The sequence below is a fragment of the Triticum urartu genome, chromosome 2, assembly GCF_003073215.2.
Source record: "Triticum urartu cultivar G1812 chromosome 2, Tu2.1, whole genome shotgun sequence".
Classification (NCBI taxonomy): domain Eukaryota; kingdom Viridiplantae; phylum Streptophyta; class Magnoliopsida; order Poales; family Poaceae; genus Triticum; species Triticum urartu.
The window spans coordinates 733862845-733877227 of NC_053023.1; the positions used below are offsets into that span (position 1 = coordinate 733862845).

The following is a 14383-nucleotide window of genomic DNA, read 5'->3' on the forward strand; positions in this document are numbered from 1 at the left end:
GTCCCAGGCTCGAGGTCATCAAGCGCTCCGTCTGCATTGAAGGTGTCCGTAGGGCCCTTGCCCGTGCGAAGGTGCACTGTGGCAAGCTGGATGCTGAGAAGCTTGTGAAGGACGGGCCACCGCCGGGGAAAGAGCATCGTAAGCCCGAAAATTATTATAAGGATGTTCTGAAGGGTGCCCGCCTTGTGGCGGAGGAATGTTCTATGGATGTAATTTTTGAGTAAAACTCGCTCGTTTTGTCCTGTGCGCTGAAAACTTGTTCATATGCGCTTAGGAAATGCTGTTTGAATTTAAAATATTACCTTCTGTGCGGCTATTTATCAATACTGATAGATGGCGAGTCGTCGGCTTCTGCCCCCTTGCCGCTAGTGCTGGGGTGTTCGGGGATAAACCTGAGCGCTCTTTTTCCCATATTTGGGTCCTTCGAGGGAGGCGCTCAGCCCGTCAAACGAGGCAATCGGACTATAATGCGTGAACACTCTCACTTAGCCATAGAATTCTATAATTTTAAATTTGGGCGAAGCCCCTAGTATTCGGAAGACCGAATTCGGGGCGCTATCCATGCCTTGGCCGGATAGAGCCGGCTCCTCGCCCTAAGTGGCATAAGTCTTTAGGGAGTCGAAAAAACCTCTCGAACAGCAACCAGCTCTCGCCTCATCATGACGGTCAGTTTTAGCTTTCTCCATTGAGGTGCTCGACCCAGCTCAACCGGGGCACAATCGCAGTGGTTCTCCTAGTGCTACCTTAGCCGATATAGCGGAACGTAAGGCACCAAAACATAGGAGCCGGGCAAACCAAACTATTGACCCAAGACATGATTCGGAGCCGATGCATATAATGCTATAAGTTCGGGGTGCCGTACTTGTTAAAGTGTTCGAACTTCTCACACCATGTTGAGGGGTACGGAAGCCCCTGGCGTATTTTGGCCGTACCAAAGTGTACGGGTGCAACATGTCGTTAAGGAACATATATAAATATATAAAAAAAGTAATGCAAAAATAGACAAAAGCTATGCATTGTTTATTAAAAAGGGCTGCGATCAAAGCAGAACGATACAAATAATGCGATAAGCAAAAGGTTGGACTATGTAACATGTCCGCTCCAGGGGCAAGCTGCGGAATAATGTGCGAAACAGGTATACTGCTCGTGATAAAGACCACCTGGGAGTTCCGTAATGCGGCGTGGCTTGGCTGCTTCCCTGGTTCTTGCATCGTTTGTGCGGCAACTGAACTGCCGAACAGGCCTTCCGAAGAGTGGAGTCCTGAAAGTAAGAGAAAATTTAAAAAATCGGCAGCCCCTGGTGCGGTTTAAGCCGTGTTTCGGGTGTGCCGTGGTGGTGCCCCTCCCCCTGTGCCCATGGTATCTCTAGAGCGTAGTTATGTACGCGAAGTACTGGCGTCGCCTTTTTGCGAGGGTTCGGGTTGGGGCCGCATTGCTACGCCTGCTCGGATCGTGCCAGGCGGTCTTGTTGTAGGTTACTCCGGGCGCGTTTGACGGTGTCTGGTCGTTTAGTGGCCGGACTGGAGAACTGCCTAAAGAGGCTGCTTTGAACTTCCGCCGCAAGGGCCGCCGTGTGCTCCTCTGTTCGGAGGGAGCGTTCGGTGTTTCCATTGACCGTAATTACTCCTCGAGGGCATGGCATCTTGAGCTTAAGGTATGCGTAATGCGGTACCGCATTGAACTTAGCGAATGCGGTTCGCCCGAGCAGTGCGTGATAACCACTGCGAAACGGGACTATGTCGAAGATTAACTCCTCGCTTCGGAAATTATCCGGAGATCCGAAGACCACTTCAAGTGTGACTGAGCCTGTACAGTTGGCCTCTACACCTGGTACTACGCCTTTAAAGGTCGTTTTGGTGGGCTTAATCCTCGAGGGATCTATGCCCATTTTCCGCACTGTATCCTGGTAAAGCAGGTTCAGGCTGCTGCCGCCGTCCATAAGGACTCTAGTGAGATGAAATCCGTCAATAATTGGGTCTAGAACCAATGCAGCGAAGTCGCCGTGACGGGTGCTAGTGGGGTGGTCCCTTCGATCAAAGGTGATCGGGCAGGAGGACCATGGGTTGAACTTTGGGGCGACTGGCTCTATCGCGTATACGTCCCTTAACGTGCGCTTCCGCTCCCTCTTGGGGATGTGGGTTGCGTATATCATGTTCACCGTCCGCACTTGTGGGGGAAAACCCTTCTGTCCCCTGTTGTTCGGCGGCCGAGACTCCTCGTCGTCATCGCTCTGCAGCCCCTTGTCTTCGTTTTCAGCGTTTAGCTTGCCTGCCTGCTTGAACACCCAACAATCCCTATTGGTGTGATTGGCCGGCTTTTCGGGGGTGCCATGTATCTGGCATAAGCGGTCGAGTATTCGGTCCAAACTGGACGGGCCCCTAGGATTCCTTTTGAATGGCTTCTTCCGCTGACCGGATTTAGAGCCTCTGAATCCGGCATTAACTGTCGTATCCTCAGCATTGTCGCCGTTAATGCGGCGCTTCTGCTTGGTTCGACGCGACCTGCCACCACTGTCCCTGGTGTCCGAATTACCAGGGTTTTTGGTTATATTGTTTCTACGAGCAAGCCAGCTGTCTTCTCCCGCGCAAAAGCGGGTCATGAGTGTCGTGAGTGCTGGCATAGATTTCGGCTTTTCCTGTCCAAGGTGCCGGGCTAGCCACTCGTCGCGGATATTGTGCTTGAAGGCTGCTAGGGCCTCAGCGTCCGGACAGTCGACCATTTGATTTTTCTTTGTTAAGAACCGTGTCCAGAATTGCCTGGCCGATTCATCTGGCTGCTGAATTACGTGGCTTAGGTCATCGGTGTCTGGGGGTCGCACATAGGTGCCCTGGAAATTGTCGAGGAATGCGGCTTCCAGGTCCTCCCAACAACTGATTGATCATGTTGGCAAGCTGTTAAGCCAATGTCGAGCTTGTCCTTTAAGCTTGAGTGGGAGGTATTTGATGGCGTGGAAATCGTCGCCGCAGGCCATATGGATATGAAGGAGATAATCCTCAATCCATACCACAGGATCTGTTGTGCCATCATATGATTCAATGTTTACAGGTTTGAAACCCTCGGAGATTTGATGATCCATTATTTCGTCTGTGAAGCAGAGTGGGTGTGCGGCGCCTCTGTACTGGGCTATATCATGACGTAGCTCCAGTGAGCCTTGTCTACTGTGCTCGGCCCTGCCGAATTTGTGGTCGGCTTGACGGATGCCGTCTCGAGCCGTTGGGCGCCCACGCGATCCGTAGATCGATCTTGTTTGTTTAGCCTTGTCCTCCAACATATCTCGTAAGTCCGACGCATAGTCCCGTGCCTTGGTACGGGGTGCGGCTTGAGTGGAGGGCCGAGAGGCCTCTCTGTCGCGGCCACGAGGTGGCCGGTCGGCCGCATCGAGTGCTTCCTCCTCTAATTGGGGTAGCAACCTGTGCTTTGGGTAGCTCTTGGAGGGGCGTTCGAGTTTATGCTCTTCGGCCGCAAGGACTTCAGTCCATCTATCAACTAGCAAATCTTGATCAGCTCTGAGTTGTTGCTGTTTTTTCTTGAGGCTTCTTGCCATGGCCATAAGCCTGCGTTGAAAACGCTCTTGCTCGACGGGATCCTCTGGCACGATGAATTCGTCGTCGTCGAGGCTTGCCTCGTCTTCGGAGGAAGGCATATAATTATCATCCTCGACCTCTCTGTCTACCGCTCTCTCATGAGGGCTGGTTTCTCCATCCTCCTGTGTTAAATCTTGCTGGAGGGGGTTTTCTTCGGCGCTTTCCGGAGTGTTATTATCTCCCGTGCTGGAATCACCGTGTTTGTTTTGGCGGGATTTTGAGCGGCGCCGCTGACATCGGCGCTTAGGCTGTTTCTTGGAGGGGTCATCCTCCGTTGTTCCATCGCCATCTCCCTCATTTGGGATGTCCATCATGTATATGTCATACGACGAGGTGGCTTTCCAGGGCCTAGTAGGTGCTGGTTCTTCATTATCTCCTTCATCGGCGTCCATACCGTCGATGTCTTTGTAGTCGAAGTCGAGCATGTCGGTTAAGTCGTCGACAATGGCTACAAAGTGGGTGGTGGGTGGGCTCTGAATTTCTTCATCGTCCGAATTCCAACCTCGCTAGCCGCAGTCCGGCCAGGGCTCTCCTGATAAAGAGAGAGACTTCAGTGACTTCAGGATATCGCCGAAAGGCGAGTGCTGAAAGATGTCCGCAGCAGTGAACTCCATGATCGGCGCCCAATCGGATTCGATAGGCCGGGGCGCGGAGGGTTCGGAGTCCGAAAAGGAGTCCGGCTCCTTGGAGTCATGAGTCTCGCGGAGTGCGGGGCTGGTGTTCGGCTCAATCGCCGTTGGGATCGCAGCCCCCGAGGTGGCGTCCAACCGCCCATCCTCGATCGGCGCAGTTGGCTCCGAATTAGGGACCGGAGCCGATGCGGGTGCGGCCTCCAGGGCACTGTTCAGTGGCAGAGCTAGATCATGCTCGTCGGGACAGTGCGGCGCGCTCGGCAGTGGCTCGAATCCGTCGAAGATCAAGTCACCGCGGATGTCAGCCATGTAGTTAAAACTTCCGAATCTGACCTGACGGCCAGGGGCGTAGCTTTCGATCTGCTCCAGATGGCCAAGTGAATTGGCCCGCAGTGCGAAGCCGCCGAAGACGAAGATTTGTCCGGGGAGAAAGGTCTCACCCTGGACTGCATCGCTGTTGAAGATCGTAGGAGCCATCGGGCCTGACGGCGACGGCACAAAGGAACTATCAATGAAAGCACCAATGTCGGTGTCAAAACCGGCGGATCTCGGGTAGGGGGTCCCGAACTGTGCGTCTATGCCAGATGGTAACAGGAGGCAGGGGACACGAAGTTTTACCCAGGTTCGGGCCCTCTCGATGGAGGTAAAACCCTACGTCCTGCTTGATTAATATTGATGGTATGGGTATTATAAGAGTTGATCTACCACGAGATCAGAGAGGCTAAACCCTAGAAGCAAGCCAACGGTATGATTGTTGATGTGTATGTTGTCCTACGGACTAAAACCCTCCGGTATATATAGACACCGAATAGGGTTAGGGTTACATAGAGTCGGTTACAATGGTAGGAGATCTTCATATCTGTATCGCCAAGCTTGCCTTCCACGCCAAGGAAAAGTCCCTTCCGGACACGGGACGGAGTCTTCAGTCTTGTATCTTCATAGTCCTGGAGTCCAGCTGAAGGTATAGTCCGGCCATCCGGACACCCCCTAATTCAGGACTCCCTCACCCACGCCGGGGTCCGTGGCCACGGGTACAAACGGAGAGGGGATAACGTGGGCCGCCTGCCCGCGCCCTCCTCCCGCCCCACCCGCCGGCGCAAACGGAAGAGCCGTCGGCGAAGGAGAGACGGTCCTCCTGACCGCCTGGGACGAAGGAGGGGCCAGGGCCACCTGCCCCAGCCCCCCTCCCAACACCGCTGTTGGCGCAGGCGTCGCCGCTACAACCGGAGTAGCGGGAGCCGAGGCCGCCTGCCTCGGGCTCCCTCCCCTGGCGCTGGCCGACTCCAACGTGGCCGACCTCACCGGCGTAGGGAAATGGAGGGGGGAAGTCAAGGCCTCCTGCCCCGAACCCCCTCCCTCCAACACCAGCTCAGCCTCAGCAAACCGCACCGGAGCCTCGACCACAGGAGGAACAAGGGAAAGAGAAGCAACCTCCGGCTCCCCCACCCCAACTCCATCCAGAGTCCTCACCGATGGGGCCCTCACCAAGCGTCCAGGCACAGAACCGCCAGCTCCCTCAAACTCCAACAGAGGAAGCGTGCGCTCAAACATATCATCAGAGTCTACCCGGTCACTCCAAAGTCTGGGCGGCGCAGATGCTGGATCAAAGGACCCAAACCGCAACGAAGTCATAGGCACCGAAGGTGATGCTGCCGGCTCAACCCCGGTCCCATCCCTGGGCAACTGAGCATTTGGGCGAGAGCTGTTAGACCCCTCTCGTGTGGACTCATCAGTCTGTGCCCCATTGGCTCCCGCACCGCCGTCTCCCTCGTGCATATCAACATCATTCCCATTAACTGCATCAGCAAACAGATCAGGGTCCTCAAACTCAATCTCGAGCGGGGAACACCTCTCCCCTATAAGTCCAATTGACCACATCAGGCACGAACTCAATATCCAGAATACTGACTAAAAGCTGGGCCACCCCATGAGCCCGGGTAAAAGCCATATCAACTCTCTCCGTCTTCCCAACCATCATACCCAAACTGGCCACAACTCGAACATCCTGCAAAGGCTTAGACGGGGCCCCTACAAACCGCAACCAGACCTGCGTAAGCGGCTTTCCCTTAGGCTCCACCTTCTTCCACTCGTGAAACTCCAGAATGCACGAAGTGCCAGGAACTCTACACAAACCAAAGCTCAACAGCCGCTGCAAGTCATCCACCGTGGGGAAATCAACCTTAAAAACCTTTTCCTCGAGACCAACCAGCTCCCACCGAAAGTCCCCCGGAGCCAGCTCCTGAAGCCTCCACACGATCTGAGCCTTAGTCACCTCGCCCTGGGTAGCTTTCACAACCCCGGTGGTCAAACTCTGGGTCTCCTCCGGAATCTCTCGCGCAGCCGGTGACTCAGAGAACATAAGCTTAGCACAGTAGACTCCATACAAAGTCAGCGACGGAGCCTGGTCACGCAAGAACTGGCACTCCCCCGAGGCATGTGCCGGCTTGCCACACGGCTCACACAGCTCGGCCATGCACTCAGCAATAAAGTGGCCCTTCTCCCCACAATGATAGCAAAGCATCTTTTCCTTCTTGCGTGCATACTTGGACGCCCTCTCAGCATCCGACCTGTCAGTAACCTCTGCCACAGTCCCAGTCGCAGGAACCTCAACACTGGCCAAGGCAGTCACCACCTCCATCGCCTGGGAAGGAAGATCAGTGGACGCGTGATCGGCCTCCAGTGCTGACGCCATGTGCTCAACAACTGCCTTAGGCGGAGGCGGGCGACGAAACCTCCCACGGCCCCCTCCCCGACCACCACGATGACCCCGATAGCCTCCTCTCTGACGGTAGTCTGGGCCTGTGGCTCCTTCAACAAATCCGCCTGGAGGGCCGAGAAACGGTCTGTCGGCAGACCCATCACTCTGCCAGGCATGGCCACGACCTCCTCCCGTGGACGAGGAACCACGATGCCGTCCCTCACCATACGCATCATACCCGTCATCCCCCACTGGCCTCGGGGCGGATCAGTGGGCTCTCTATTGGTAGAATACTATCTTGTCTGAGTTGGACCTGACCGGTTTTGCGCCGGCCTCGCAACGTGATGGGGCGGAGGTGCGGCCCGAGGCTGATTGCTCGACGGCAATGGCACGCCCCCAGAAGACCGAGGCCCTCCACCACGGCCAGCCGGAACCACACCGGCAACGCCCGGCGCCTGAGGCCGGGGCCCACCATGACCCGCCGCCGGCTGAGCCACAGATGCCGCACCCGATGCCGGAGGCCTGAGCCCGCCTCTTCCGGCCGTAGCATGGATGGGTACTTGCCCCGGTGGCCGAGCGCCCACAAGGCCAACGCCGCGACCCTGGGTGCCCGGCGGCACACCACCGCCCGCCGGCGGCCTCTGGCCAGGCTGCCCCAGGGCCCCGCGCCCCGCGCTCACCGCCGGCGGCAGTGCCGCACCGCCCGGCTGCGGAGCAGCCCCACCCCGACCAACAGCAGCAGCGGCCGGCTGCTTCTTAGCGGGCGGCGCCGCAGCCCCGCGGCCTGCCATGGACCCAAGAGGAGGAATGCGCGCCGCTCTCCCCGGGCCACAGCGGTGAAACCCCGGCGTGCCTCCCCTGCGCAAACTAGGGCACAACGACGGCGGCCGAACGTACGTGACCTGGAGATCGATCGCACGCATGCAGGGATTATACGGTCGCCCCCACAGAATCCTCGTTAGGCTGGGCCACACACCCAGTTAACGGCCCAGGTGGATCTGCCGCGCGATGGGCCTCATACCCATCGGCAGGCCGGCCCACGTCTCCCGATGCCTGATCGGGGCCACTGAGGCCCAATATCGAATTCAAACGGCGAGACCTGTCGGCACGGATCTCGTTGATCCCTCTGATCAGCGGCGAAGCCCGTCTGGCCGCACGAACAGTGCCCGAACTCGCCACCGGCGATCTTGGCGGCGGCGGCGGCCGGCCAATCTTTCCCCTCTTCTTTCGCGTCACCAAAGTCCAATCATCCGGCAAAAATTGAGACAAGGTCATAGGTTCTCTACTTACCTTAGGGATCGGTCCGATCCAGGGCTTCGTAGTCGGCTTGGAGTTTTCAAAATTTGAGCGACGTCGAACGATCTTAATCATGGGCTCCGGCAACGGCCCGACAGCCGGCAAAGCCATGACTCTGGAGGGGACACACTCCGCTTGATCTTCGTCGTCGCTCTCCAGAAGCACCCAAAAACGTCCTCCCAGTCTTGCCTGAATCGGCTCCGTCAGATCAATCACCTCGGATGCCTTCGAACGTAGGTTTATCTGCACATACTCGCCAACAACTATGTTATAATCATCAAGCTTGAATTGAAGACCTACCTCAATCACATCTCCGACTGGAAGATAATCGCCGGCGAGGACGTCATTCTCCAGATCGAGAAGAACCACCCATCTTGAATGAGGGGTGAATCGAAGCCGCCCTTCGATCCACACACCCGGATCCATCACGAGAGAGAACGAGACTCGCCATTGCGACCACCGGCGCTCCTCCCGCCCGATCTCACGCCTCGGCTCACCACGGCCCCCTCCCGATCCCGTAGACCCCTCCTTTCTCTCCAACGGCGCCGCCGCAGGTGAAGTAGGAGATCTCGATGGGATCAGGTGTGACCCCCCAGCGCTGAGATGCGGCGCGGATTGGGGCGCCGGCGGTGAGAGACCGATCCCCTCAGGCGGCCTCCTCCCCCCCCCCCCCATCTCTCCTCCTAGAAAACGCTTATCTGTACTTTCTGCTTATCTGGATTGATTGCTCTAGTCTTGTACGAGAACTAGGATTTGTGGGTACGAAGAGGCTGTAAGATCGTATGAGGAATGAGGTGTACTGCGATGAGTTGCGATGAGTCGACTGTGTAAAGACTAAAGACTATAGAGATACCGATCATGGTCCGTACCGAGCCTTATATAGGAGTATTCCTATGAAAACTACTTCGTGCTCTGCCACGTCGACATGGGTAGGTGGATAGGGAAGCTCTAGCAGAGACGACTCAGACGAGGGAAGCATCAGAAGCAGCAGGAGAGATGAGAGTAGCAACACAAGTCCAAGGAGATGCAACCGTGCAAGGGAAGAAGAGATTCAAAAAAGGAAGAAGAGATTCAAGATATCAACTAATCGATTGATTAATTGGCGAGGTGGCTGCGAGATGATTCCTGAATTAGCTTCTTGGATGAGCCATGGAGGCCTAGCTCCTAGAAACCAATAACAAAAAAACATTTTTCTTGCTTAAATTCATCCAAACACATTTTTTTTTTACTTTTTTGCATCGGATCCAAACACATTATTGTGCACCAAACATTACATACAAATACAACAACACAAATACATGTATAACCACTTGAGCTTATACGATAACCACATTTCATAATCTCCCCGCAGCTTCTTGACCAGGGAGGCAAATAGGAATGGTAGTAGCTTCTAGAAAATTAACGGCCGCGGCAGCCGAAGATGGCCTGGCAGCCGCTACCGGTGTAGGGCTGCCCCCGGCCAGCGCAGGAGCCGGAGCACGCCGGCCTGCTCGCCTGCACCCCTTTGTAGCTGATGTACTGGTCGCCGTAAAGCACCCTCCTCCGCGGGTACGCCGCCTCCTCGCGCTCCGCGAAGCCCACGTCGTCGTCCTCGATGCCGCGTAGCGTGGGCACCGGTATCGCGTGGGTGGTGCCGGCGAGGACGCCGCAGCTCATGATCAGCGCTGCGGTGATGGAAGCCAAGAGGAGTAGTTGGGTTTGCAGCTTCATTGTCTCTGCTTCAAGTGGTGCTGCTGCAGTGTGGCCCGTGATTCAAAGAGGAGGAGTATATATCACCCAGGGTGAGGATCCTTCCCTTGATAATGAGCGGTTGTTGCGTCAATTATAGAGGAGATGGTTCAGGATGTAGGTGGTTGAGGGAACTCTTTTTTTCTCTTTGCGGATAAAAATTTCATCTAATCATATAGGGTACAGGGTATGAATCATAGTATATAGAAATGATGGGACATAGTTTATCGAATGGATGAGGGAACTCCAACAGCAGCGACACGCCTAACATTGCATGTGATGCTAGACGACACGATCGATAGCGTCCGGCGGGTGCGTGTCCGGTCACCGGCGTGACAGACGAGGTTATTTTTGCGAAAAAAAAGGGTACACAGCAGAGTTAAATCGCCCAAACCACCAGCAAGCAGAACATTTTTATTTTCGATGGGACCAGGTGGCAAAACTAACACTAACGCTACCTCACAGGGCAACAGAATTTAAAGTTTTCAATCCAACAATACCCTCAAATCCCATGTATCCGTCCGGACCAGCCTTACATTTTCTTGCAGATTCCTAATGTGTATGCTTTTTACCGGCACAATACAATATATGCTTGTATCGGTTAAATTCATCAAAAAATGTATATGTCGAGCGGTAAAGCCCGGGGTTCATATATTATTAAGAAAATATCGAATTGTTGGTCGAACGATGACATGTACAAATTGACTGTTTCCTACTGTATTTCATAGTCGTCGGTTGAGAAATATAAAAATGTTCAATCGATTTAAGTATATAGCCAACGGACCTACATTGAGGTCCATGTTTCATATTTTTTTTAGAAATCTTCTCCCTATTTCACTCGCAAAATAAAAAATGATTTTTTGTGTACTTTAGTTTTCCTTTTCTTTTGAATTGGTTTGAATTGCTTACCACATATGTCACATGGTTAGTTTTCCTTTTCTTGTGTGTGTACCTTCTCTTGCCACGCTCCACGCCAGAAACAGGCTCCGGCGAATGCTTGCGGTGCGGGTTGCATGCATGCAGAAGGATGGATGAAAAAACAGATCCAACCGCTCAGAAAAAAAGGAAGGGATGAGGTAGGACTCACACAAAGATTGAGTTCATCGGTCCACCTTGGAGCACCAGCGATCGGCGGTGTTGGCTGGAGCGGCCGAAAGGCACGCGCGTGTCTCCGACGTGCCACTATATCCACGTCCAGAGTCCCGAAAGACACATCCATCCAGATCCAGGTAGATAGACCATGCATGCACAATCATTTTCCTAGCTAGACACTCCTACACGCAAGGCTTACTGTACAAGTCTATAAGTACCTGAGGAGCATAGCAGAGTTCTTGGCACAGAACATATATCATGGCACTACAAGCTCAGCTTGAGCTCTACCACCACGCCATGGCGTTTGTCAGGTCCGCGGCGCTCAAGGCCACCGTGGACCTACGCATCTCCGACGCCATCCACCGCCGCGGAGGTGCCGCCACCTTGTCCGAAGTTGCCACTGAGACCAGGGTCCAACCAGCGAAGCTTTCCCACCTCCGTCGGCTCATGCGCGTCCTCACCACCTTCGGCATCTTCTCCGTCGACCAAGGCCGCCACGCCGATGCCAATGACGTGCGCTACAAGCTCACCCCTGTCTCCCACGTCCTCGTCGGGGACTACAACCAGTCTCCCATCGTGCGTTTGTTTTTGGACCCGTCGTACGTGACCGCTCTCTGCAGCATAGCGGAGTGGTTCACCGACGAGCGGGCGTCTGCTCGCACGCTCTTCGAGGTGGCGCATGGGTGCACGCGAGATGAGATGGTAGCAAGGATGGACACGCGCGGGGAGTACAACGTCGGTGTGGCCGCCGATAGCCGCCTCGTCATGGAGGTCGTCCTCAAGGAGCACCGCGGCATCTTCGAGGGCGTGAGCTCCCTCGTCGACGCCGGCGGTGCCCATGGTGCCGCGGCGGAAGCCATCGCCAAGGCGTTCCCCCACATCAACTGCACCGTGCTTGATCTCCCTCACGCGATCGCAGGGGCGCCTGCCATCGAAAACGTCCAGTTTGTCGCCGGCGATTTGTTTGAGTACGTGCCACCTGCCGACGTTGTTCTACTCAAGGTAATGTACACGTATGTAGAACATGTGTATTCTTTCTTCCTCCAACTTCTTTTTTGACGGGGTCGTTCAACTATTACATACGCACGTGTGCGTCTTCTTCCTTTTCTCCAGTGGGTTATGTGCTTGTGGCAAGACGAAGATGCCGTCAAGGTGCTACGACGGTGCAAAGAAGCCATAACAACCGGTAGAAGCGTCGGAGGGAAGGTGATAATCATCGACGTCGTGATAGGCTCCGGGGTGTCGCGGGACGAAGTTCTTCTCAAGGAGATGCAGGTTCTGTATGATGTCTTCATGATGCGTGTTGACGGGACCGATCGAGACGAGCATCAGTGGAGGAAGATTCTCTTTGAGGCCGGCTTCAAGGACTACAAGATCACTCCAATGCTTGGATATCGGTCCATCATTGAAGTCTACCCTTAAAACACGTGCCTGCCAAAATAGAAATAAATAAATAAGATAAATAAGCAGGATGTACTGTTTGATGTGGTATGTTCATGCTATCCATCGAATAATGTCTGTTTACGCAATAATGTTTCGAGTCCTCCTTCATGGTCGTGTTTTCTAAAGGTTAGAAAATCATCAATAGTGTTCCTGCCTGTAACCGTAAGACAATCGGAGAATTTTCTTTTTGCTAAAAGATGCAATCTGTAACACCCCGGATGTAATTTATCATATTTGTACTACAACTCTTGCCATTTTCGGCTCTAAGTTATGTTATTCCCTCGTGGTTGGGTTTTATCTTCGTTTTGCATTTTGTCCATGTCATGCATTTCATATCATGTGCATCTCATTTGCATATGTATTCGTCTCATGCATCCGAGCATTTTTCCCGTTGTCGTTTTGCAATCCGGCACTCCTACGTCCTCTGGCGCCCCTTTTTGCCTTTTTCTGTGAGCGGTTGTTAAACAATCTCGGAATGGACCGAGATTTGCCAAGCGGCCTTGGTACACCACCAGTAGACCGCCTGTCAAGTTTCGTGCCATTTGGAGTCCATTTGATACTCCAACCGTTAACCGAGGAACCGTAAAGGCCTCGTGTGTGTTGCAGCCCAACACCCCTCCAAAGTGGCTCAATAACCCATCCAAAACCCCTCCATTCTCTCGGCCGTTCGATCATGATCGCGTGGCCGAAAACCACACCTCATTTGGACTCTCCTAGCTCCCTCTACCTATATATTTGCACCTCCCCCAAAAAATTCGCAGTCCAAAACCCTAATTTCATTCCCCGCCGCCGCCGGACACGTCCGGGCGGAGCCGGACATGTCCACCACCGCCGCCTGACCACTAGTAGAAAAAGGACCTAATGTGAGACACATTAGTGCTGGTTTGATTTTAGCCCGGTATTAATGGTACCATTAGTGCCGGTTCGAACGGCTATGCATTAATGTCGGTTCGTGTTGAACCTTTAGTAGCGGTTCGTGCCACGAACCGGTACTAAAGGGGTGATGGCAGGCTGGCGTCAGGCCGGAGCCCCACGATCACCTTTAGTACCGGTTCGTGTCACAAACCGGTACTAAAGGGCTAACCTTTAGTACCGGTTTGTGCCACGAACCGATACTAAAGGGGTCTGACCTATAGTACCGGTTTGTAACATAAACCGGCACTATAGGGCAATTTTCAAACTCTACCACCCCCCCCCCCCCCCCCCCCCCCCCCCCCCCCCCGTCGTGTGTCGCCATTTCAGTTCTGAAAAAATCAAAAGAAAATGATAAAAACTTTAAAAAATAAAATCCTTCGAGAGGTAGTTATATTACTACATCTACTAGTTAGGAAAATTTGAAAACTTAAATTTGGACATGTTTTGCAAAAAGTGTAGGGAAAATGTAAAACGGCTATAACTTTTGCATACGATGTCGGGAAAAAACGTATAATATATCAAAAAATTCAGCACGAAAATCCGCATCCGATGGAGACGGCCTATGGCCTGTTTGCAATTTTTTAGAATCCTCAAATTCCAAAACGAAAAAAAGATATGGTCAAATTTCAGTTTTTTAAAAAAAAAATTGGTTAAATCTGGTCAAACTACTTATTCAAGAAGTATTAATGTTACTACATAATTATTCAAGAATATTAGTGTTACTAAATAATTATTTCAATTTTTTAAATTTTGGTCAAATCTGGTCAAACTGTGGTCAAACTATAGTCAAACTTATTCAAAAAATATTAGTGTTACTAAATAATTACTGTTTTTTATAATAATAGTTACAAACTCAAACGGTGAAACGTGTGACCTAATGCTCAAGCTAACTGCTGAGGGTTAATAGGATTGACAGCTTACATTTGTCAGGAAAACAACAAGTGCAGACTTGAAATGTAGCGGGAATAGAACTCTGAAGTTAAGCGTGCTCAGGT

The 14383-nt window shown here is 53.2% G+C and overlaps 2 protein-coding genes across 2 annotated transcripts; one reads left to right on the forward strand and one right to left on the reverse strand.

Annotated features, from left to right (window-relative positions):
* Positions 1 to 9413: 9413 nt before the first annotated feature.
* On the reverse strand, positions 9414 to 10011 carry LOC125534492. Its single transcript, XM_048697704.1, has one exon. The coding sequence runs from the start codon at positions 9918 to 9920 to the stop codon at positions 9609 to 9611; it is 312 nt and encodes a 103-aa protein (XP_048553661.1). The 5' UTR covers positions 9921 to 10011; the 3' UTR covers positions 9414 to 9608.
* A 1257-nt stretch (positions 10012 to 11268) lies between these two features.
* On the forward strand, positions 11269 to 12580 carry LOC125534493 (acetylserotonin O-methyltransferase 3-like). The gene is made up of 2 exons (XM_048697705.1): positions 11269 to 12032; positions 12144 to 12580. The coding sequence occupies exons 1-2, from the start codon at positions 11289 to 11291 to the stop codon at positions 12450 to 12452; spliced, it is 1053 nt and encodes a 350-aa protein (XP_048553662.1). The 5' UTR covers positions 11269 to 11288; the 3' UTR covers positions 12453 to 12580.
* The last annotated feature ends 1803 nt before the right edge of the window (positions 12581 to 14383 follow it).